This window comes from Jaculus jaculus, chromosome 10 (assembly GCF_020740685.1).
Source record: "Jaculus jaculus isolate mJacJac1 chromosome 10, mJacJac1.mat.Y.cur, whole genome shotgun sequence".
NCBI lineage: Eukaryota > Metazoa > Chordata > Mammalia > Rodentia > Dipodidae > Jaculus > Jaculus jaculus.
The window spans coordinates 83,275,350-83,302,143 of NC_059111.1; the positions used below are offsets into that span (position 1 = coordinate 83,275,350).

At 37.6% G+C, this 26,794-nt stretch overlaps 1 protein-coding gene across 20 annotated transcripts in view; it reads right to left on the reverse strand.

Moving 5' to 3' along the window:
* Positions 1-26,794, reverse strand: part of Cadps2 (calcium dependent secretion activator 2) — a 586,012-nt gene that overhangs the window by 363,501 nt on the left and 195,717 nt on the right. For all 20 annotated transcript variants that reach the window (XM_004658596.2, XM_004658595.3, XM_004658593.2 and 17 more), the window contains exon 3: positions 5,815-6,147. In XM_004658596.2, coding sequence (XP_004658653.1) covers positions 5,815-6,147 — 333 coding nt within the window. The remainder of the gene's footprint in view (positions 1-5,814; positions 6,148-26,794) is intronic.

Sequence of the window (26,794 nt, forward strand, 5' to 3'; positions counted from 1 at the left end):
TGGCATTCTTGGCTTCAATAAAAATGCACAAGGTATGCCACCAGGTAAAAAAAGAAAAACTAATGTGAAGGAAAATTTAAACCTAAACCAGATACTGGAGTGCTACGGATATGAAAATATCAAATTAGGAATCTTAATTAACATTATTATAATTCTAGTAATAGGCTGATAGCCTCAAATAAAAAAGTTGAAAAAAAAACCACAAGAATACAATGACTAATACAAGAAGTTTTTAAAAGGAAAAAAAAAGTTTTTAAAAAAATAGAAATAAGAACAATGGTTAAAAAATGAAGAACTAGGGGCTGGAGAGATGGCTTAGTGGTTAAGTGCTTGCCTGTGAAGCCTAAGGACTCCAGTTTGAGGCTCGATTCCCCAGGACCCACATATGCCAGATGTACAAGGTGGCACTTGTATCTGGAATTCATTTGCAGTGGCTAGAGGCCCTGGTGCTCCCATTATCTCTCTATTTGCCTCTTTCTCTCTTTGTGTGTCACTCTCAAATAAATAAAAATAAAACAAAAAAAAAATGAAGAACTAAAGAAAAATGAACTCTCTTGATCTTCTCATCCACAGAAGTGGAGCCTCTGAGTTATGAACTTGAAGTAAGGTCACTAAAAACTCCTCAAAACTAAAATGCAGAGAGCAAAGGAAATTGGTGAGTAGAGTTAACCAGAAGCAAACATCCCTGTGAGCTGTGGGCAAGATAGAAAGGAAGTAACAAACATAAATGAAATATCAGAAGAACAGTCAGAAGGGATATTTGAAAAAGTAACAGCAGAAAACATTCCAAAACTGATGCTTTATGTTATGAACAAGTATAACAGCTCAGAAAACTACAAAGAAGAAGTGGTGATAATTCTTTACCCCACATATTGGATTCAAACTGGAGAACAGCAAGAGAAGGGGTACAGACTGAAAGGAGTTATATGGCAAGGGAAGAAGGATCTTACCTATAGGTAGCACAGTATGAGAATCACCTCAGAAACCACACCAGAAATCATGTAAGCAATAAGAAGATAAAATAAGATCCTGTAGTTTGAAAGCAAAAATAAAAAATAGAGCTAAATAATATTTCTAATATCTAGTGACTTTATTCTAAAAGAAAAAGCAACAAAAAATGAGACTTTCTTAATCAAAAACTAGAGGAATGCATCACCAAAACATTGGTCCTGTAAGAAATATCTTTCTTTAAAATGCTGAGGGGATAATCGCCACATAGACTCACTCATCTACAGCACCTAACCTGAATCTTCCCAAGAGGCCAATATACCCAGCAAGTATCCCAAGGACTAGACAATAGGGTGGGTGGGGAGGGAGAGGAGGACAAGGTAGGGGGTGGGGGACACAAATCTAGACCCAAAAGGCAATGGTACCATAAAATTCTACATCCTAAAAGGCAGAGCAAATGGTTGAACTTTCACTAGGCCCTTAGAGGGAACACCTGAGTCACAAGGCACTGGAAAGGGTATGATGAAGACTGATCTTAATGTTCTACAGCTTCTCCCTCTTTCTCTCTCTCTCTTATCTCTCTCTCCTCTATAATTCAGATAGATGCAAATCCTAAGGAGAGAACCACCCCATCATACCTCAAAAGGAACCCAGATGAAACTAAAAATAATTGGCAAAATAAGCAAGGGTGATGTGTTCTTGGTGAACCTGGTACCACCACGAGGGTGAAGGAGATTGACACAGAGAAAAATCAACTCCTACCAAATCAAATATCCAGAGACAAATAGGCTCCTAAGACCTCATTCATCACTGAAGCAGACCCAAAATGAACCCAACATGGCTGAGGAAAATTTTGTGGAAAAGGTGGCAAAAAGAATGCCACAACCACATGATGGGTCATGATACACAGAGACATTTCTCCTATCCATAATTGTGGGCTAACTCCACAATGCATGACCCATATACCTCAACAAGGAGGGGTCAGGGGGAGCAGGTGGGACATGGGTGAGCCTCACAATGGTACCAACTTGACTGTATTCACGAGTACAAAACTAATTAATAAAAATGAATAAATTTTTAAAAATATCAAAAAATAAAATAAAACATATTTAAAAATGCTGAGGGGAAAAGGAAATGTACATGTAAATAGTCTTTATTTCTAGAAAGGAAGAAATTATATCAAAGGAACAACGGGGCTGGAGATGACTTGGCACTTGCTGACAAAGCCAAAGGACCCAGGTTAGATTCCCCAGTACCATGTAAGCCAGATGTACAAGGTGGCACATGCATCTGGAGTTCATTTGAAATGGCTGGAGGCTACAGTGTGTCCATTCTCTATCTGCTTATTTTTCTCTCATAAATAAATAAATAAATATTTTTTTAAATAAAGAAAGAACAGCTGAAGCCAAAAATTATATGATCTGGGCTGAAGAGATGGCTTAGCAGTTAAGGTATTTACCTGCAAAGCCAAAGGATCCCAGGTCAATTCTTAAGGACCCACATAAGCCAGATGCCCAAGGGGCACAAGCATCTGGAGTTTATTTTTAGTGGCTGAAGGCCCTGGCACGCCCATTTCTCTCTCTCTCTCATAAATAAAATACATTAAAAATTATATGATCTTTATTCTCATAACAGAAAGGATAAGTGTATAAAAATGACAGTCACTATACACAGAATTATTATGGGGAGGTAAAATGAATGAGAGCAATATAACAGATGAAAAGAGGGTCTGGGAATACTGAATCATGGAGTAGATGCTCTCTAGTGTGACTTGCCTGTGGACTTAGATTATTTTCTTGTGTATATTATATAACACAGAGCAATCACTAAATATATTTTAAGACAAAGCATTTATAACTGTTATATCAAAAGAAGACATAACATTGAATCATAAGTATATAATCCAAATTATAGAATGCTTAAAATTTGGGACAAAGAAAAGTATCAAGGAAATAACAATAGTTTCATGCTGTATTATTTTATCCAACTATAGCAATCACTACATACAAGGGGTCTGAATACAGCTATTTAAAGACAAAAATTATCAGAATAGGTATAAATAAAACAAAATCCAACCAATCAACCAAACAAAACCCTTAAGACCAAATTGTATGCAATCTACATAAAATAAAATTTAAAAATAGGGCTGGAGAGATGGCTTAGCGGTTAAGTACTTGCCTGTGAAGCCTAAGGACCCCGGTTCGAGGCTCGGTTCCCCAGGTCCCACGTTAGCCAGATGCACAAGGGGGCACACGCGTCTGGAGTTCGTTTGCAGTGGCTGGAAGGTCTGGTGCACCCATTCTCTCTCGCTCCCTCTATCTGTCTTTCTCTCTGTGTCTGTCACTCTCAAATAAATAAATAAATAAATAAACAAAAATATTTTTTAAAAATTAAAAATAAAGATATCAGTAAAAGGTAAACTTAAGATGGGCTAGAGAGATGGCTCTATGGTTCTGCTCTTAAAGGTACTTTCATGTAAAACCTGATAGCCTAGATTCAATTCCCCAGTACCCACTAAAAGTCAAATACACAAAGTGATGCATGTGTCTGGAGTTCATTTGCAGCAGCAGGAGGCCCTGGCATGTTCATGTGCTCGCTTGCGCTTGCACGCTCTCTCTCTGTTCTCTCTTTCTCAAATAAATAGAAAAAAAATTAAGGGTAAAGGAGATAGACACAGAGAACAATCAACTCCTACTAAACCAGGTACCCAGAGAAACAGGCTCCCAAGATCTCATCACAGAAACAGATCTAAAATGAACTCAGCATGGCTCAGGGAAATTTGCAGAAGAGAGGGGAGAAAGAATGTCAGAGCTATGTGTTGAGTCATGATACACAGAGACATTGCCACCTACCCATAATTGATGGCTAAACCCACAACACATATTCCCAAAGTAGGAGAGATCCTGAGGAGGCAGGGAAGGCAGGGAGGAGGCTAACAATAGTACCAACTTGACTAAATACACTGAGTACAAAATTAACTAAAAATATGAATAAAGTTTGTAAAAATAATTCATTGAAAAAAAAGTTAAGGTTGGGCTAAAGAAATGGCTTGGTGATTAAGATGCTCATTAACAAAACCAAAGGACCCATGTTCAATTCCCCAGTAACCATATAAACCATAGCACAAACCAGCACATGTATCTGGAGTTTGTTTGCAGTGGCTATTGGCCCTCATTCTCTGTCTTCTATCTGCCTTTTTCTCTCTCTCATTCAAATGGGTAAATAAACTTTTTTTAAAAAGTTAAGGTTAAGCATGGTGACAAAGTATTCACCATGTTAATCCTAACCAAAGCAGGCTTTAAGGAAAGGAATATTAAAAAAAAGAAGAAGAAGAAAGGAAGACTTTCAGGCATATCATGATAAGGGATTCAATTTGACAAGAAAACAGAGCAGTCCTAATAAATATGTGTATGTATATACCTGGACGAGTTTCAAAATTCATAAGAAAATTTCTGATAAAAGTAAAAGGAAAACTAAATTTACTGTTACAATTAAATTTCAAGCCACAGAGGGTAAAATTAGCAAGCTCATACCTGAACTGTAAGAATGATCTTAAAAAGTAGGCTAAAAGTAAATTTTGAGTTTATAAGCATAAATACATAGGTACATGGAAATATACTTTATGATATTATAATACAGCCTATAAATGTAAATACATGAGTAATAATTTATCCAGAAACCTAGATGTTCTATTAAGATTTTGGAACATGGAGAAGAAATATTTTATTTTATTCAGGTTGTTTTTTCTAATGCCTCTAGTGAGGCTTTTGACTTAAATAAATTCAGAATAAATCCCTATGAATATTACTAATGAGTGATGCTCACCAACATTAAATTATACAAAGAACATTTTCATTAAAAAATACAAAGTATCTATATTTAAAAATACAAGACTGTGGTCTTAAAGTCATCTTTCACTATTCTCAAGCTACCATCTAGTTTAATGAGAAAATAAAAGGATTAGGTGGGCACATGAATTGGTCACAGGATTAAAGTAACATCCTGTTTTCCTATTAACTCTTATTTATATGAAATTACTCACAAATTAGTGATGCAAAGTAAGGAATATGAATAGAATACAGAAATTAAGTGATGTAGTTTTGCGAAGGGAGGATTAAAAATAAACATTGGCATCATAGAAGTGTTTCTCTTAAAGAACAAATGAATTTTAAAATTCCAGAATTTTGTTAATTTACATTGTATATTAGGGCCGAGTTGAATAATTTATACAACCAAATTAAGCAAAACTGCAAATACATGAGGAATACATTATTAGACAAACCTATAGTATAAAAATGAAAAACATGAAACATGGGATCTTGTTCAATATTTCATATTCATGACTGAATAACAAGTTAAAGGAAAATATATTATTAACTGTCATTACTTTAAATCACATAGTTTAACAATTGTCCTCAATTCATTTCTTTCTGGCTGAGTTAAAGAAAAGAATTTGAAATTTCAATTACTTCCACAAATCTCAAAGGACTAGCACCATATCTTTATGACAAATTACTGTGCACTGAGGAGCACCTGCTCATTATGAATTGCAAAGGTTGTTTAGGCAGCAGATGATTATTATTTTACTATTCTGGGCATGTCCCATATATATCCAATAGGCACAAATTTGATGTCCCAAAATGGGGTACACAGCAACCATCATTTGCTGAATAAAGATAGTGACATTCTTTCTCCACCGTATAATACTTCCTTCAAATGTCACTATTTGATTTATTAAAATTCAATTTCACTTAACTTTTCCAGTAAGCTGATTATCAGAAGACAAGTACATCTTCACAGGCTTTATCAGCACTTGATGTTCATTGCATGCATCAGACACAGAAAGGGATACATCTCGGCACTCACCTGGCATGCGTTATAAAGGAGCTGGTGTTCCAGTTTTTTAACCCCTAGAATCTGCTGAAACATCTCGTAAAGCTGCTCCTTGCTCAGGATAAGTTCAGACACAGCACTAAGGGTCATCCTGTTTGGTTGTTTGCACAGGTCCTCTTCACCTCTGTAAATGGCATCATATTTGGCTATCCAGGAGCTTAGCACAGTCTCCTTGCTCAAGCCATCGATTTCTGGCAAACTGCGCACACGTTTTTCTATGTTTTTCTTAAAAACTTCTCTGAAATCATTAGCAGAACACCCTCCACACTGAACCATTCTTGCTACTCGGTCACTCTTTAGAAAAACCTGAAAAACAAAACAAAGCCCATTAACAATTAGGCATTGCCACTAAAGCCTAATGTTTTATATAATTCAGCCAATGTTACTGACTCCAAACAGTTTGCCAAGATTGAAAATTTTATATAGTACATGTACAATATAATACATGATGACTCATGACATCATCAAGACTCCAAATATCTCTGAACTGCAGGAATGTTGACAGAGGTGGTATGCAGTCAAGATCCTGTAAGATGACGTGTTCTTTTCATACAAACCCACCACTGGAAGTTCAAGGGTACCTATGCAGATGTACTCATTAAGGTATAGTCCTTGAAAAGGCACTAGAGTTCTCCCTCAATGTTTCTGCTATGTGAGAGCAAAATGAAAAGGATTATTTAGAAACCAGGAAAGAGACTGTCACCAGACACAAAATCTGCTTTAATTTTTACCTTGAACTTCCTAGCATCTGAAACTGTGAGAACTAAATAAACATGTGCACACATGTACACATACACATGCATCACATGAGAGTTCTAGACAACTTGAACACAAGAAAGTCTTTGAGGGAGGTCTGGAAGGTGAAGAGGTTGGTGAATCCACTGCTCCAGAACATAGGCATCATATGTAAATGTTAATCCAAGTTGCTTCACAGCAGAGCTGAGGGGTAGTTTGTCCCCATTTTCATTTCATGGGCTCCCCAAATTCTTTCAGTCTTCTCATAGCTACAAAAACGGGATGCTATAGAAAAATACCTACAAGTTACACTTAACTGTCCAGTAATACTAGCTAAGACTATATAGAACATACAGTTATCCATTAATAACAGGTAAGATAAGTAAAAATCAATTTACAACTATAGAGAGATAATCATGAAATATGGACAGGATGGGTATATTTTGGAAAATGCACAAGGGTTTGTCTTAAATTTCTATTTTTATTCTAAATTACTGAGCTGAATAGCAGTACAGATCCACTAAGCAATGTTTTAATATTATTATTCTTAAGAATCCTAAAGAAGTCACAGGAAACCTATTTTTTCTTCTTATGATAACTCAAGAGTCTCCCCAAAGAGTCTGCATACTTAGGGATACATACATCTGTCATTTCAGGACCTGAGAGGCTGAGGCAGGACAAAAACTGGTTCACATCCTGCTACAGAGTGAGATTAAAACTAAACTTAGCTATGCAGTGAGATCTTTGTTTTTTAAAAAAAGTAATTTTTAACACATCTAGATGAAGGAAAATGTAATTAAGGTTTAATATTTCAACAATATAGTTTGTCTAAGAATCATATTAAAGTACATGTGTGTGTGTGTGTGTGTGTGTATAAAATTTCTGCTATAGATATTTCTTAAATTGAACAGAAAAGGGATGAGCTGTGCCAGTCATCAACTGATGTTTGCAGCTCCCATTCCACCTTCCCTTGCCATGCTCACAACTTATGCAGTTCTGCAGTGTGCTTGAGAAAGCACACAGGAGGAAGTAGGGTTTCTTCTTGCAGTCAGATGGGACTAACCTTGAGGAGCTCTTCACTAGCATCCTGAGAGTGGCTTTCTAAAGTACCATCCCCACTGACAGATTTTCAGTGAGTTCTTTAGTCTAGTACCTTACCATGAATGACTTCTCCCCAGAATCTCAGAAGACAGATTATCAGTGTCTACTGTGGTAGTTATTTGCAACCTTTACTGCTGTATGTCTTAAGACATATCATCAATGAGGTCTGGTCTCAGTCCTGGGACTTGGGGAGAGGGACTCTCTTTCCTACCCCTTCCTTCCTTAGATGCTCTGCTTCCTCATTCTGCTAATTCTATATTCTGTTGTGTTCTTAACCTATAGTTGTCAATCACTCATTTATTACATACTAAGATTTTCCTTTTAAATTACTGTGTGACACTAAAGAGCTTTACTTATGGATTCTTGTTTTCTGCTACAAAACCATAACTGAGGCCAGATTAACTGACTGCAACTACATGTAATTTGTTACCTGCTGACACCAGAATGCTGGAATTCAGTTAAGTGTTACTGGCATAAAGGTGAAAGAGATATCGACCTTACCCCACACCATCCATGCTCCATGAAGGAGAAAGGATCAACAAGAAAATGAAATAATGTAAGAGCAATAAAAGAGAGGGAAAGGAAAGAAAAAGTTATTAACTCTGATTGGAAATCACGGCTGGCGAGGTGGAAAGCACGGAAACAGACACAAGGAACCTGTGTTTGCAATGACCTGTTAATCGTGTAGAGAGAAAAGACAGAAGAAAAAGAATGGAGGAAACAATGGAAGAGTAAAAGAGCATGACTTTTAGTGAAAATTCAAGAACTTTCCTATTCTATGGACATTAAATACAGTGATCATATAAAAAAAAAAAGTTTGGGCTGGAGGGATGGCTTAGCAGTTAAGGCAATTGCCTGCGAAGTCAAAGGACCCAGGTTCAATTTCACCAGGACCCACATTAGCCAGATGCAGAAGGAGGCACATGTGTCTGGAGTTCATTTGCAGTAGCTGGAGGCCCTAGCATGCCCATTCTCTCTCCCTCCTCCCCTCTGTCAAATAAGTAAATAAAAAGATAAAATATTTTTAAAAAACTTGTGTCAGGACTATAAACAGAGATTGAGTGATGATTTGTACAAAATAAAAATCCAGGTTCCACTTGATAATGTGGACTCAATGATGGCTGGAGAACTTTAGTGTTAAAATGCTGAGACGCATGTTTCAGGCAAGCAGCTGGTGAGAGCAGAAAGCACAGATCTTCAGCACAGGTTCAGAAGAGGAAAAAACTGCCAAGCTAGACAAGGAGCATGGAACTAGGAAAAGATAAGACAGAAAATAGAGGGAGATGGAAAGACAGACTATCCTGGTGATTTACAGGGTATGAAAACTAAAGCTTGGAAAGTATGATTTTTCATACTTTTTACATAGATGCTTAGATGTCACTAACCAAAAAATAATAAACAATAGAAGTGTGGGCATGCATGCGGATGAGTGCATATATGCACATGCATGCACATACATTTTATCCAATCGCACATGTGGGAGTGTCAGATATACTTAGTGTAGTTTTAGTGGTAGTAAGGACTGTGATCAACCTATAGTCAAGAACATACCCCTGGGCTGGAGAGATGACTTAGCAGTTAAGGCACTTGAGTGCAAAGCCTAAGGACCCATGTCCAATTTCTCTCCACATCCTACAAAGCCCAGATGCACAATGGTGATGTAAGTGCAAGATTGCACAGGCATACTAGGTGGTACAAGCATCTGGAGTACAATTGCAGTGGCTGAGGCCCTGGCATTCTAATTTTCCCTCTCTCTCTCTCTCTCTCTCTCTCTCTCTCTCTCTCTCTCTCTCTCTCTTAAAAAATAAATGGAAGGAAGAAAGGAAAGAAGGAAGAGAGAGAGAGAAAGAGAGAGGGGGTGGGGGGAAGGAGGGAGAGACAGACCCCTAAGGGCTGGGGAGATAGCTCAGTGGGTAAAATGATAGCCTTGAGAAGCCACATAAAATAGGCCAGATGTGGTGGCGTGCTCTTGTAATAGAAGCACTGGGAAAGCAGAGAGAGCAGCTTTCCTGAAGATCATTGGCCAGTCTAACTTAATTGGGAAGTTCCAACCCAGTGACAGATACTGTCTCCTAAAAGGTGGATGATGCCTGAGGAATGACACTCCAGATTGTCCTATGGGCTGGAGAGATTGCTTAATGGTTAAGGCATTTGCCTGTGAAGTCTAAGGATCCAGGTTTGATTCTCAAGTACCCACATAAGCCAGATGCACAAGGTAGAACACGTTTCTGGAGTCAATTTGCAGTGGTTGGAAGCACTAATGTGTCCATTTTCTCTCTCTTTCTCTCCCCTCCTCTCTCTCAAATAAATAAAATATTTTTAAAAAGATTGTCCTCTACCTTCCACACAGCATACCTCTGCATATAAGAAAGTGCCAGCAGTCTCAATAAATAAATAATTAAAAGTGCCAGATCAAACTAAAATGGATTTAATTAGTCTTTACTATTCACAGGTTTACCACAGCAAGAAAGATCAGAAGCCAGGTACAGGAGTTAGGTGGACAAAAGACAAGGTATAGACAGGTTTAAGGAGCAAACACAAACTGTGTTGTTAGGAAATTTGAAAAGAAAAGTGAGAAAGAAGCTAAGTTTGAAAACCACATGCATCCAATAGCAAAAGCAAGTCAGCGAAAAGAAGCACTTTAAGATAAAGAAGACCTAGAAAAAGCAATCAGTGAGGTGTCACTTCCCTGGTCAAGTCATAATAGCCTGTGGCACCCTCTTTTGCTCTTGATCCTTCATCAGGTGCCCTGCCAGAGGCAAACTACCATGGAGCAAGGAACTGAGGCCCCAGTGTAATAGCTCTTAATGTACAGAGACTGTCTGCAGCCATGTCAGTGACTGGAAGGTTAATTCTTCAGTCCCCATTGATCCTTGAGGTGCCTGCTCTGAACAACCTAGTCTGAACCTCCTGAGAAGAAACCTTAGGCATAAACTCCCAGCTAAACCACTTCCAGATTCTTAGTTGAGAAATGATGAGACAGTATATACCTCCTGTTTATAAACTGCTAAATTTTAGGATGACTTGGTCCTAACCAACAGATCGTATGGTATACCATCTTACTTTGCTTGGCTTTCAGTACAGCCACCTAAGAAAGTAGCCGTAGCCTCACTCTATCCCTCACTCTTCCTCCTATACTTTATTTATTTTATTTTTTAAAATTTATTTGAGTGCATAAGAAAGACAGAAAGAGACAGATAGAGAGATAATGGGCATACAAGGCCCTGTAGCTGGTATAAACAAACTCCAGAAACATGTGCCATCTTGTGAATCTGGCTTTCGTGGGTCCTGGGGAATCAAACCTGGGTCTTTTGGCTTTGCAAGCAAGCACATTAACTGCTAAGCCATCTCTCCAGCTCCAATCATAACTTTTACCCATTTTTTTTCTCTTTAGCACATAAAACCATATGACATACAGTGATTATCTAACACCTTAAAATAGAAAGAACTAACAAGACAGACTTTGTTTGCTAATGAGTCTAGTATCTAATACAAAACCTAAATCTTACTAAAAGTTTGATAAGGATTTGTTAGAAAAAAATAATGCCTACCCAAAGATGCTGGAATGTCAGAGACTCAAGGACTAAGTTACAGATTTCAAAAGATCTGCATTGCTATAAGAGAAATACCAGGAGATGAATAAATATCAAGTGTTTGAACACAAAGAAAGTGGTAAGATTGAAAGCTCCACAATAGAAGAACTCTACAAGAAAAAACAGTGATCAAAAAGCAGAAGTGAGGAATGGCTCTCTTGGCTTTGTGCAAAGAGGAAAAAGGAAAGTCTACAATCCCTAGAAACCTATGTTTGCCCTCTAAGATACCATGTGGTCTACCATCAAATAGTTCTAGAACATGTAATTTCGCTCCTAACACCATCACAAAGAGTGGTCTACCAACTCTTACATCTTGTAAGCATATCATGATAGCATTCCATGGTACTCTTCCCCATCCACTGGCTCTTATGTTTTTTTCTAACACTTTCATGATGTTCCCTGAACCTTAAATGGAGGTGATGTCCAATTTAAAGATGAGTTCACACTAGTAATCCTATTTTTAGTACTTTTGCCATCTATAAATCTCTGAATTACATCAGCCCTCTGTGAAAAAAAACTCTGATCAAGATTGAGCACTAACCTATAGGTATAAATATTTAGAAGGCAGTTTCATAACCTATACAGTGGGCATAACATTAGTAGTAAGTTCCCATCTAGGATCCTTTGACCTTCTCAGCCAGGACCTTCTGATCAGGTTTACAGAACAAGAAATGTATTCCTCCTATGAGGCAGGCCTCATAGCCCATCAGAAAGTGGTTGGTTATTACCATCATAATCATGCCACTATTATACCAGTGCAAAAGTGAATCTTACCTAGCAAGTCAGTTGTAGAGCCAAAGGGTATACAACTGGGAAAGAATATTGATTATTGTTCTCTCCCAGTATCCTTCTGGTACTACGAAAGCTACTTAATAAAGAGGAAGCTTCCAGCTCATTTCAAACTTGATTTCTCTATGTCCTGCAACCCAACAGTGTAGAGTGTTCAGTAACAGGGGCATACCTTCTATAGCTTTGGTGGGCAACCAAGAGTACTATCAATAGCTTATACTAGTAAAGAGGCCTCTCTGGCCTCCCTGACCAACAACTCATATGGAGGTAACTTCAGGGAACAGCTTTCAGAAGCAGAAAACACTAACCTTGTCCAAACTAGCTGAAAGTTTAGAAATAAATTACATAAAATTAAATAAAATCTCAAATATCCTAACAATGTCATGCAGAAATAAAAACAAGAAACTATCTGGAAAGATCAAGTCTGTTCAGCTATCCACACATGACTTCAGATACATTTTTTTCCACAGAAGCATTTATATTCACATAACACTGTTAATCTGAACTTTGCACTGCTTCTTTTATTCAAAAAGATTTTGCAATGACAAGAAAGGCATTATCTGCTTGCCAAATCATTGTGGCTATCTATGAGATGGTTCCTGGGAAGGCTGCCACCATGTCTTCGGGCAGAAAAATGTTGAGAAATTATGTCAGCGCCACTTAGAAGATATGCCTCTTCTCCTCAATATTGCCAAATAAAATATTATCTCATAAGATTCATAATATGCTACACTGTTCATGAAACAATTCCATTTTTAATACTTTTTCAGGCATAATCAACTCATGAAACTTAGTAACAATGGCGAATCCAGTTCCACTACAATGAATTTTTCTTTGTTTTCCAGTGTATAAATTCTATTTTCATCAGGTCACTTGTATCTTTGAGGGCACAGTATAGTTTCATTCTCTCCATCCAACTCTCCCCTAACCTAACTTTCCAGCTTTCCTTTCCATTGTTTCAGTGAACATATATTCCCTTCTAAGAAAGGCAAACACTTGTTTAACCTTCAATACTGTTCATATGTTCTCTCCTCTATAACTCATCCATTTGCTCAATAAATATTAATCAAAGCAAATTATTTTCTGGGAAACATGGCCAATACTTGGAGGACACTGGTATCTCATGTGTTTGCTAACCTACAGTGAGCCAGTTATATAAGCTAAACTTGGTGTGTTTGATACATACTGAGAATGTCTGTTTCCATGGGAGTTTGAAAAAGGACCTTCATGTTAGTTAGGGAGATCACAGAGGCTTCTCTTGGTGACAGACTCCAAATTTCAGCTTAATAAAGCTGAATCTATTTTATACTCTTAACAGTTGGGATAAATCAAGAAACTTCTTTGTTATAAAAGTTACTATTAGTGAATACCTCCAGTAATCGTAAATGTGAAAAGAAGACAAGGGGGAAGAGATGAGAAGACTTTTTCTTTTCTGATCTCTGAAGCAAAGGTTTGGAGATCACTATTTTATTTTTTATTTATTTGAGAGAGAAAGAGGGAGGAAGGGAAAGAGAAAGAGAGAATGGGCACACCAGGGCCTCCAGCCACTGCAAACAAACTCCAGATGCATGTGCCACCTTGTGCATCTGGCTTACATGGGTCTTGGGGAATCAAACCGGGGTTCTTTGGTTTTGCAGGCAAATGCCTTAACCTCTAAGCCATCTTCTCCAGCCGAAGATCACTATTTTAACCATCCCATATCTTATCCGACATGATGAAATCACACTTAACACTAATAGCAGGATATCTACTTCATTCAAAAGACAAATTTAGAAAAGAGATACAACTAGAATGATACCAGGAACCTAGGAAAAGCTGATCTCAAAACATCCTTCCTTGGAACTAGTCTAAATCCCATTTATGGCATCTAAAGCCCTTGGAGGACATCTAAAGCTCCAGAGCAACCAAGCCTTTTCAAATTCTCTTGTCTTTACAAGATGAATTGTGATGAGCCCACATGAAAATGAAGAAAAATGTGACTTGAAAAATACAAAGAGGTTGGTCTACTGTCCGTTAACAGTAGAACCATAAGTTTTCCTTTACAGGTACTTTAGAGCCTCCTGATTAGTTTAAGTCTTTCCAAGTCAATGCAAATACTTCTTTATCCTGCAATGTACTGACACTTACATGACACTTGCTATAAGCATAAATATGAAAGGGCAGGCCACTAGTCACTACCTGCACTTCTAATCTGCATGACATTGTAATAGTGAGACCCTTACAAAAAAAAACAGGTGTTCACATTGACAAAAGGATCAGTGGCATGGCAAATGTGAAATTCTTTTTTTTTTTATTAAATTTTTTTAAAGATTTTTCATTTTTTATTATTTTATTTATTTGTGAGATGGAAGGACAGAGAAAGAGAGGGAATGGGCATGACAGGACCTCTATCCTCCAGTCACTACAAGTGAACTTCTGAAGCATGTGCCACCTTGTGTATCTGGCTTATGTGGGTCCTGGGTAATCAAACCTGGGTCCTTTGGCTTTGCAGGCAAATACCTTAACCACTGAGCCATCCCTCCAGCCCAAGACTGGAATTTTAAAGAAATATTTGAGACTGTGTAATTGAAAAGAAAAACACTTTACTTTAGACGGTGGCTCTGGAGGTTCAAGACCAGGAGCCACCTGTGGCAAAGGCCATATGCTGCTCACATCATGAGGGGCAGGCAGAAGAATGAGCACATGGCAGATGAGTGAGGAGAGGAGCCAGACTTCTTGTGTGACACCCTGGCACTAACTCCCCCTTCTCCTAGAACCTCCTATAATTCCTTTCTGAAGGCTCCCCTCACTACCCACATACCTTCCCCCTGGCCCAGCTCCTCATGCTGTTGCAATCACAAACTTCAACACAATGTTAGATGTGTAGCTCAGCAGCAAAGTATGTACTTAGCATGTGCAAGGTCCCAGGTTCAATCCCCAGCACCCCAACAGCTATTCAACATGAATTTCTAAAGGGCCAAATCACATTCAAATTCTACTAGGTATACAATAACCATTTAAAAGAGAAATGAAAACAATGTGTGCTATCAGCAGTGATTAATGCGTTCATCAAAGTTAGGCTAATCAAATAATGTGAGTCTGACAACCTATAATTTGCTCAATGCATATATTTTTATATCAGTTGTGTCAGAGCAGCTATGATAGATATTCATCCATCCCTGTGTTACAACGAAGTCTCTGTAGAGCCCAGAGAGATGATAGTTTACTTTTTTTAATTAAATATGGACATAATTTAGTTAGTAAACAACACATGTTGGTGCCACCTTTTCCCTCCACTGTGCCCCTTTTCTGAAGAGGCCTTCCTCATTGAGGATGCAGATCAACCACATTGGGATTGTGGGTCATACATTACTGGGGGAAGAGGCAATGTCTTAGTGCAAAATATCCCAAATGGTAGCTCTAACAATCTTTCTGCCCCCTCCTTCACAAAACTCCCTGAGCCATGCTGGGAGCATTTTAAGTCTACTTCAGTGATAGGCACTTAGGAGCCTCTGGACCTCTGATTTGGTAGGTATTGAGTGTCCTCAGTGTCTAGGTCCATTAGACCTTGTGCTGATATCAGATTCACTAAGAAAGCAGCACTCTTGCTCATTCCCCCAATTCCTCTATAGTTTCAGCTGGGGCCATAGTGGAGTACACTGGGTCATTTATCTACTCAGGTCCAGCTCCCATCTGAAAAAGAGAAGCAGATTCTCTAAAGGAGAATGAAGTCAGCACCAGTTAAATGGGATAACCATTATTAATTCTGAGAGAATTTAAAGGGTATAGACCCTGTTACAGCCCAAGATTAGTGGGAGCTTGACAATGGAAAGTAGAATCATTATCTGGATATGATTCTGACTTGGTTTCCAGTTCTAGATATGGTTTTGTTTCCACTGAGCAGATCTGTTAGACAATCTAAGAGCAGTTGGTTACCCAAAATGGCTGTGTGCCACTATTGTACTTGTGTGAGCATCACATCAGGGTTGTTTGCTTCTGAGTCTCTTAGATTTTGAGATGCTTGGACAGATGCTGGCCACTTTCCCCTAGTAAGTAGCTCATGTAGAACCTTCCAGCACTAGATGAGCTAATTGTCTGGGGACTGGCTCTCTTCCAGATTCCAACCAGGTCTCTTCATGGTCCATGCCAACAGCATATGATCTCTTAAGCAGTAGGGTCTTACTGTTAGTCTCTGGTGGGTAATCAAGTGCTCTGACAGAAGTCTGTCTTGTTTGTTTTTGGAGATCTGGGTTTCTATGATCAACAGCTCACTGTGGGTGTAGACCACATCCTAGTACAGGGAATTACAGGCCAGCACCAGGGGAGAATAAAACAGAAAAAGTCATAGAAGAAAGAGAAATAGTAGAAATTTAAGGTTAGGTTTTCTCTCGCCCTCTCCAGGGCCCTTCGATTCAGTGCTCCCCCTAAAGTTCCTTTGAGGATTCTACCTTTTACTCTGACTTAGAGGAGACAGGATTCTATGGTACCAGTTCAATTTGGGTCCAATTTTGTGCATCCACCCCTCATCCTTTCCCTTCTCCCGAGCACCATCCACCCTATTGTCCAAGCCACAAGATGCTATTCAGATATGTCAACAGCTTGGGCTGATCCAGGTTAGGAACCACAGATAAGTGAGACCAGTGACAGATGTCTTTCTGTGACAGTTCTATGAGTTCACTTAGAATGATCCATTCCAAGTTCGACCATTTTTCTACCAATTTCAATGTCATTTTTTCTTACTGTTGAGTAAAATTCCATTGTGTAGGTATACCATCTTGGTTATTCATTCATCCAATGATGGGTGCCTGGGTTGATTCTAGTTTTTAGCTACTATGAATTGAGCAGCTATAAACATAACCATATTTATATGAGCAAATATGTCTGAACTGAGATACAGAGCTTTTAGGATAAATGTCCACTAAGGGAATAACAGGGTCTATTTGTAACTCTGTATTCATCCTTTCCAGGAATCTCCATATTGATTACCAAAGTGGTTGTACCAGCTTATATCCCTAGCAACAGTGAACAGTGTTCCTGTTTCTCCACATCCTCATCAACTTTTGTTTTCATTTGATTTTTTAAATGTTTGCTATCCTTACTGGGGTAAGGTAGACTCTCATAGTTGTTTTAACATGCATGTCCCTGATGGTTAGGGATGTTAAACATTTTGTTAAGTGTGTGTAAGCCATTTATAATTGTTCCTCTAAGAACACCCTATTTAATTCTCTGCCCCACTTTTGGAGTGGGTTGTTTGATTTTTTTTTATTGTTTAGTTTTTTTGAGTTCTTTGTAGATTCAAGATATTAGGCTTCTGTCAGTGGTATAGCTGGCAAAGATTGTCTCCCATTCAGTGGGTAATCTATTGGCTCAGCTTATGGCATGTTTGTCTATGCAAGAGCTTTTTTAGTTTGATGGGATCCCACTGGTGCAGTGCTTGTTTAATTTCCTGGGCTACTGAGGTTTTGCTTAGAAAATCTTTCCCCAGTCCAATACCATGAAGAGTGCCTCCTATATTTTGTTAAGGTCTGTAATCCATTTGAACTTGATTTTTGTGTATGGTGAGATGAGTGGGTCTAATTTCATTTTTGTACATATGGTTATCCAATTTGTCCAACACCATTTGTTGAAGATATTGTCTTTTCTCCAGTCTATATTATTGGCACCTTTGTCAAAGATCAAGACCTAAGGTCAGGGTCTTCAATTCTGGTCTCATGGTCTGTTTCTGTTTTTATTCCAGTCCCATGCTGTTTTTGTTACTATGGCATTGTAATATAGCTTTAGATCGCTATGGTGATACTGCCTGAAGTGGTTTTTTTTTAATTTAATTTTTATTTATTTATTTATTTGTGTATTTATTTTTTTTAATTTTTATTTATTTATTTATTTATTTATTTGAGAGCGACAGACACAGAGAGAAAGACAGATAGAGGGAGAGAGAGAGAATGGGGGTGCCAGGGCTTCCAGCCTTTGCAAACAAACTCCAGATGCGTGCGCCCCCTCGTGCATCTGGCTAACGTGGGACCTGGGGAACCGAGCCTCGAACCGGGATTCTTAGGCTTCACAGGCAAGCGCTTAACTGCTAAGCCATCTCTCCAGCCCTTGTGTATTTATTTTTGAGGAGGACATGTCTGGATATCCAAGGCCATCTGCCATTCCATATGAATTTTGATATCACTTTTTAAAACTCTGTGAAGAATGATCCTGGTATTTTTTAATTGGCATTATGTTAAATCTGTATATTGCTTTTGGTAGAATTGCCACTTTCATAATATTAAATCTACCTATCCAGGAGCATGGAAAACTTTCCATCTTCTCAAGTCCTCTTTCATTTATTTCTTGAGTGTGTTAATGTTTTCATTATATAGGTCTTTCACATCCTTGGTTAGGGTTATTCCAAGGTGTTTAATTTTTTGTTGTTGTTACTATTTAAAATGGGACAGCTTCACTGATTTCTTTCTCTGTATATTTGTCCTTTACATATAGAAAGACTAGTGATTTTTGTGCATTGATTTTGTATACTGCCACTTTGCTAAAGGAATTTATCACCTTTAGAAGTTATGAGATGGAGATTTTCAGGTCACTTATATACAGGATTATGTCATCTGCAAATAGGGTGAATGTGACTTCTTCCTTTCCAATTTGAATTTCTTTTATTTCTTTCTTCTGTCTTATTATCTGGACTAGTACTTCTAGTACTATGTAGAAGAGCAGTGGTGAGAGTGGGCATCCCTGTCCTGTTCCCAATCTCAGTGGGATCTCCTTGTGCTTTTTTTCCCCATTAAGTATTATTTAGGCTTTAGGAGCTTTATGTATAGCCTTTATTGTGTTGTGATATAAAACCTCCATGCCTATTCTTTCCAGTATTTTAATCAGGAAGTGGTGCTGTATTTGTTCAAAGGCCTTTTCAGCATCAATTGAGATGATAATACAATTGAGATGATGGTTCTTGTGGTTCAGTTTATTTATGTGATGTATTATATTGACCAATTTCTGTATGTTAAACCATCCATGCATTCCTAGGATGAAGCCAACTTGATCAAGGTGGATAATGCTTTTGATGTGTTGTTGAAGTCGGTTTGCAAGGATTCTGTTCAGGATCTTTGCAAGTAAGTTCATTAGGGATATGGGCCTATAGTTTTCTTTCCTTGTTGCATCCCTGTCTGGTCTGCTTTTGGCATTAGGGTGACGTTTGCTTCATATAAGGAGCTGCTGAGGATTCCCTGGTTTCAAATTATATGAAACAGTCTGGGGAAAATTGGTTTCAGTTCTTCAAGGAAGGTTTGATGAATTCAGCTGAGAAGCCACCCACCCAGTCCTGGATTTTTCTTTTGGGGAGGTTTTGATTACCTTTTCAATCTCCATTGATATGATAGGCTTGTTTAGGAGATTAATCTGGTCTGAGTTTAGTTTTGGTGGTATGTGTCCAGGAATTCATCCATTTCTTCCAGATTACTTAATTTTGTGGAGGAGAGGTTTGATAAGTATGCCCTGATGGTTCTTCCAATTTCATCGATGTCTGTTGTGATCTCTTCTTTTCTTTTTCTTTTTCATTTCTGATTTTGTTGAGACTTTTCTTTTTTGTGGTCCATCAATTTGGCCAGGGGTCTGTCAATCTTATTATTTTCAAAGAACCAGCTCTTCGTTTCATTGATCTTTTTAATTTTTTTTTTCAGTTTCTAATTCATTAATTTGTGCTCTAATCTTGATTATTTCTCTGTGTCTGGAGCTCTTTTTATTGGATTCTTCTTGTTCCTCCAGTGCCTTTAGGTGGACAGAAAGGTTACTAATTTGGGATCTCTCTGTCTTTGTAACAAGGCATTTAGGGCTATGAATTTTCCCCTTATGACTGCATCCATTGTGTCCCATAAGTTTTGGTAGTTTGTATATTCATTTTCATTCAATTCTAGGAATTTTACAATTTCTTTGTGGATTTCTCTCATGACAGTCATTGTTTCAAGTATGTTATTTAGTCTGCAGAAGCTGGTGGAGTTCTTGATTTGTCTCTTGTTAATTTCTAGCTTTAAAACATTGTGATCTGACATGAGGCAGGAAGTTCATTCAATTTTCCTGACTTTATGGAGGCACACTTTGTGGCCTAATAAATGGTCAATTTTGGAGAAGGTTCCATGGGCTTCTGAGAAGAATGTGTATTCTGTAGAGTTGAGGTAGAAAGTTCTGTAAATTTTCTTTAGGTCTAGTTGATCTATGATGCTATTGACCTCTATTTCCCTGTTGATTTTCTGCTTGGATGTTCTGTATATTGATAATACAAGAGTACTGGAATCTCCAACTATGATGGTGTTGGTGTTTATTTCTGTTTTACTGTTGAGAAGATTTTGTTTTATAAACTGTGGTGCCCCTGTGTTTGGGGCATATATATTTATTAATGTGATATGCTTATGTTGGATCATTCCCTTGATGAGTAAGAAGAGGCCTTCTTTGTCCTTTTTAATTACTTTTGGTTTGAAGTCTATTTTATCACATACTAATATAGCAACACACACTATTGTTTTTTATTTCCATTTGCTTAGAACTATTATTTTTCCAACCTTTCACCCTGAAGAGGTATTTATCTTTGGTGGTAAGGTGGGTTTCTTGAAGACAGCAGATAGAAGGGTGCAATTTTTTGATCTATCCTGATAACTGTATCTTTTGATGGGTGAGTTAAGACCATTAATATTTAATGTTATTACTGCGAAGATTGAATTAATCCCTGCTATGATGAGGTGTTTTATGGGGTTTGGTGCTTTATTGTGTTTTATAGTATTTTGAGCTTGGTCTATTTTGGTTATTGTGATCTTCTTGTTGGCTCTTGAGACTGGTTGGTTGACTGTTCTTGTGGAGTATTCCCTCAAGTATTCTCTGTAGGTTTGGATTTGTGTTCATATAATCATAGACTTGAATTTTTCATGCTAAATTTTCTTCACCATCAATTATGAGGGATACTTTTGCCAGGTAGAGGTGCTTGGGTTGGAAACTATTGTTTTTCAGACTTTGAAGTGTTCCATTACAGGCCCTTCTGGCTTTCAGGGTTTCCATTGAGAAATCTGATGTAATTCTATTGGGATTCTGTTGTTTTCCTCATGGTAATGGTGTAGAAAACAGTATATATATATATATATATATATATATATATATATATATATATATATATATATATATATATATATATTATGCCTTACATAATGGTTATATATGTAGCACACTACCTTTTGAGTCTCAAATGTATATATTCATATTCAATAAATCTTGAAAATGGTTTTTATTAAATACAATAAAATGTGCCATTCCTCCCTCCACCTTACAGCTGTACTGTATTCCAAACCCAATTTTATAATTTCATTCACCTCATTTCACTTGTAATTCTATGTCACTCTCTTCTTCTCACCACATGGGAAAAGCTGTCATGAAAATTTCAGGGGAATTGTGAGACCTGAGATTTCAGGGAGTGGCACAGGATAATCAACTGTAACACATGGGAGGTGTGTATTCTCTCAATATAGTTTTTGGTATCCAGGATTCCTTTTATTACGAAAATGTGCAGATACTCAATTCTGTTACATAAAATAGGTATAGCATTTGAATGTGACACAAACCCACCTATATACTTTAAATCATCTCCAGTTACAAATACCACCTAATACAATATAAACATTAACCTAGTAATTGTATTTTATGGGAAACACAAAATCTATTGGTACAGTTCAAATCATGTATTTTTTTCCAAATATTCTCAATGTATTTGCTTGACTTCATGGATGCAAAAATGCAGATAAGACAGTTCAACTGAGCAGTGAAATGTTTTAAGCTCACTCCTACTCAAGGCATAATCTGTAGTCCAGTATAATACCCTATTAGTTGTTCATCAGTAAGTACAGAAAGCTTAGTAACTTTATACGTGGTATGACAATGCCAGGATACACAAATCAAAATTCTACTTTAATCTGAATTTTTTCAAACCAAACAGGACACAGTGCATTATGAGCACACATACCTATAATCTAGAATCTGCAAATACTTTGTTTCATCTTTCATGTATCAGTCCACCCATTACTAGCTCAAGCTATTTGTGTCCATGTGTGCACAAATGTGTACAGTGTGTCAGTATGTGCATGGTCATTTGTATACTCCCTTAAGGTAGGGTATCTAGTTCAACCCAGAACTACCATTTTTGGTCAGCGAGTCCCAGCAAGTCCCCATTCTCTGCATCCTGTAGACTAGGGCTACAGACATGCATGCCTACATCCAACTTTCTAAGTGGGTTCAAGTAAGCTAAACCTGGTCAGTGTCAGGCCCTTCCAGGCTTTCATACTTAAGCAACAAGTGTTCTTCACCACTGATCAAACTCGCAGCCCAGCAGTATATTTTTTGTCAGAATAAATATAACATAAAATTTTATATTGTAAAAAGAAATGTTCTACAAGGATTGGAAATCAATAAGTACTAGTACAATGCTGAATGTTCAATGGCTCAAGGAATTTTTCTTTGTGATGAGTGATATGCCAATGTTGACAAAGAAGCTAGAAGACAAGATATTTCTTAGAAGACAAGATATTTCTGGAAGTCAAATTATTATATTGTCCACAAACTACCATGATACCAGAGAATGTGTTTTTACCCTTGTAAATCATACTTAGATAAAACATGAATCTGGAGGATGGTAAGCTTCTTACTCTTGATAACCTAGGAATCAGTAGCTGAGAAATAAAGTTTCAAAATTATCTTTTAAAGAAAATTTCTGTAAAGCAAATCAATTCTAAAAGCAAACTTTCTGTCAAAGGAAAAAATAACACAGAAGTTGTTGACTACATTTCCCTGGAATATCATGCCTTCATGCCTCTCAATGAGTTTGTTGAATGGATTTTGTTTTTTATACCTGTAGGTTTTTTTTTTTCCCCACCAGACAGCAACTGTGCATGGAATATCTATGTATGTATAATCTGTTTATCTGTCTATCTGTCTGTCATTTGTCTTTCTACCTAGTGTGTATGTGTGTGTGTCCCAGAATCTAATTCCCAGAACTGTGAGGGACACAGTTTATAAATTCAGTCATGCAACCAAGGCTCCAATTTCCTCACTGCTACAGCTAATGACATGGTAGCCAAACATTTATCAACCTTTTTCAAGAAAGAAATCCTCTGCTCTCTGAATAAACTGATGATAGCATTAACTTCTGAAAAGGTCTTTCTTTCCAGGTGGCAACACTATAACTGTCATTCTCTCATCTACTTCTAGCCTCTGCTGTAACAAAGAAAATCTAAATATATCCCAAGGCCACTTTTCAAGATTCTGACAGCTGTCAACACTGTCCTCTGCTGTCCAGGTTAAATACTGTTCAGGTAATCCTCAGAAAACAAGAGCTCCTTCCAACCTTTGGTGATTCCCCCTAACACACACTGCATTTTATCAGTATGGGATCATGTATTTCTTTCAAGTTTTTTTTTTATTCAACCATTTACTTTCTTGGACATACCTCTTTTGTTTAACATCACAACTTGTTAATTTCTACTTGTTTTTATTTTTCCAAAGTACTTATATTGATTCAACATCATATGGGCTATATTTTCTTCCCACTAGAAAAGGAGTGGCAGGACGTCAAGGAGTGCTGTATTTCTGACCAGTGTTTGTACTTTCAGTGTTCTCTGAATGAACTGATGAACCTTATGCACAGGAAAGATCACATATTCAACCAAAAGAAAGTGGCTGCAAGTAATTCTCCATATAGAGCAATGATGCTATTCCTACAGAGTATGCTATACACCTTTTGCTGGTCCCCTCAAATTTCCACTAGCTTATCACATATATATTTCAGCTGAGACTTTAACTAGGACCAGCTAGAAATGTAAATGATTCCCTTTATTACTGTGTGTGTGTGTGTGTGTGTGTGTGTGTGTGTGTGTGTGTGTGTTGTTATTCATGTGTATGCAGGTACATGTGTGTGAAAACAAAGAATAACTTGGTTATCATATGCCACATTTTTTGAGACCAGGTCACTCACTGACCTGGAACATACTATGCAGGCTAGACCAACTGGCCAAATTACAAGCATGAGCTACCACACATAACATTTTTACATAGGCTCTAGGAATCACATGTTTTGGGGGGTGGGGTTCACAGTTTGAGAAGCTTCAGCCCATGGTAATCTTCCTACATTGCTTTGAGCCTGTAGCAGGCTACAACATCACAGCAGGCAGTGCATAGAGCAGGCTATTCATGCGCCTTATGATAGCCAGGAAATAAAAAGAGAGGAAAGGATCCTATCCACTTCGTGGGCACTCCTATTTAACACATCTTCCCTCCACTTAGCTCTATTTCCGAAGGGTCACATTATCTTCCAATAGTGGTATCAGCTGGAAGCACACCTTCAATATATGAAACCACCAGAATGGAAAACTGTCCTCTTCTATTGTGGGATATATAGTCAGGTGTTAACTGCTCTGCTTCTGATTTTAGTTATCTTATTGCATACTGTTTTTAAATTGCAATTTGCCTAAAATCCATTAATCTTCTCATTATTCCTTTGACAGATATGATATTGGTGATAAAGGAACCAAAATAGGACAGGGAAGACATATGTACATTAACAGTCTTGAATCAGACCAAGTGAATTCCTAAAATATACCTAAATGCATCTTCTGAAAACTTAACAGCAAATATTACTCAAAATAAATTATTTATATCTAATATTATATCTGTACATCTTTGAGATGCAATCTAGCTAAAATTAGTGAGTCTAGTAATATGAGATTCTTCAATTCAAGTGTGCATCAGATTCTCTGAAGTAGACCAGTGGGCTCTGGAAGGTTTCTGACTAGAGGTCTGCAGTGAGATCTCAGGACTCCCAGGTGATGCTGACAGCCATTCATTTATTGGAGGGACACTGCTCTGAGATGCTATGTTCATAGGACATAAAACAAAAGCAGGTGATTTGATATAAAATGCACATGTTCTTTGGAGAATCACCTCAGCTTTGTTGTGTATGAACATTTCAAATTAACTAATACCAAGAGTAAGGGAGAGACCCAAGGATATAGTTAAGTTTGTAAAGTGCCCGTCTTGCATATGTGAGATCCTGAGTTCAATTCCCAGCACACACACAGAAATGTTGGGTGTGATAACATAAATACTTGTAATCTCAGCACCAAGGCAGTAGAGACAGGGGGATCCCTGAGGAATCAGCAGTTTTCTAGTCTAGCCTAATCAGTGAGCTCCAGGCCAATAAAAGAATACCCTTGTTGAGAATGACATCAGAGATTATCATTTGGTCTTCATGTATATGTGCACATGTACACACACATACACATTTAAAAATATTAAGGAAATAATCAAAATTAAACCCTACTCTACTTAAAACTTCATGAGCAAGGTGGACCACATCAAAAGCTTTGAGTAAATAACTACTTTTCACCAAGAACTGCCAACTCACCATCATAGCTTCCTAAATGGAAGTATCTAGTCTAATGGCAGATGTTGTTTTTCTCCTTGAGTCAGATATACCTTTAAGACCTAAAGGAAAATATAGTATACATAAAAATATCTAGTATGCAATGGAGTAGTCAGATGGTATCACTATTAAAGGGCCCATATTTTAGGTAGTGACATGGGAAGATCCCCATATGCTTCCCCATATTGGATTTTTTTTTTCCCCCTATTTGATTGTTGTGGGCTGCTTCAAGATCTAGTATGTCTGGAGAGAGACCACTTTAAACACACACTAAACCTTAATCTCAGAAAAGCCAAATTTCTAGTTCACTAATCCTTTGACAGGCTAACATTACTTCACATAGTTGTTAAACAATATTTTTATGGGACAAATGCAACTATTAAAGAGTAAGAAACATGGATGTTTATTGTACAATGAGGACTGTACCAGTGGAATAATTTCACCTTAGCACATGCAATCATAGGCATAGCACACTAGGGTTTTTGTCATGTTAGTAAAATACTAAATTGAATTTATCCCAGTATAATTACAAACTTATGATTTATTTTTAATTTTATTTTTATGGCATTGTTCACATGTGTGTAGACTTACCTATGTATAAATGCCTATGTATGTGCAAGTGGAAGACAGCGGTTTATATAAGGTGTCTTTCTCAGTAACTTACAACCTTACATAGTGAGACAGGGTCCCTCACTTGAATGCAGAGATTGTTGATTCTGCTAGTCTAGCAAGCCAGTCTGCCATGGTGATCCTCTGTCTCTAGATCCTGAACAATGGGCCAACATACCAGTAAGGCATTTATTTGGGTGCTGGGAATCTGAACTCAAGTCTTCAAGATTGCAGGACAAACACTTTATCCACTGAGCTATCTCTCTAGTCCCCATTATTTTTTTTTTTTTTTATTTTTTTTTTTTTTTGGTTTTTCGAGGTAGGGTCTCACTCTGGCCCAGACTGACCTGGAATTCACTATGGAGTCTCAGGATGGCCTTGAACTCATGGCGATCCTCCTACCTCTGCCTCCCGAGTGCTGGGATTAAAGGCGTGCGCCACCACGCCCGGCTCATATTTTTTACAAGCTATATCAACCGTATACTGATCAGGGAGCAGGAAGTCAAAGTTTCACAACTAAGGAATGTAAAGACATAGAAAAAGGATAAATCTAAGGGAAAGTCATTTGGATACGGCATTGGGGAAAAATGCTTCTCATTAGGTCCCATATCATTATGGTAAAATATATGTGCATTATTAGGTACACACAAAATGGCATAGTCCAAATATAGGGAAAAACCCAACCACAATAAATAATAACTGA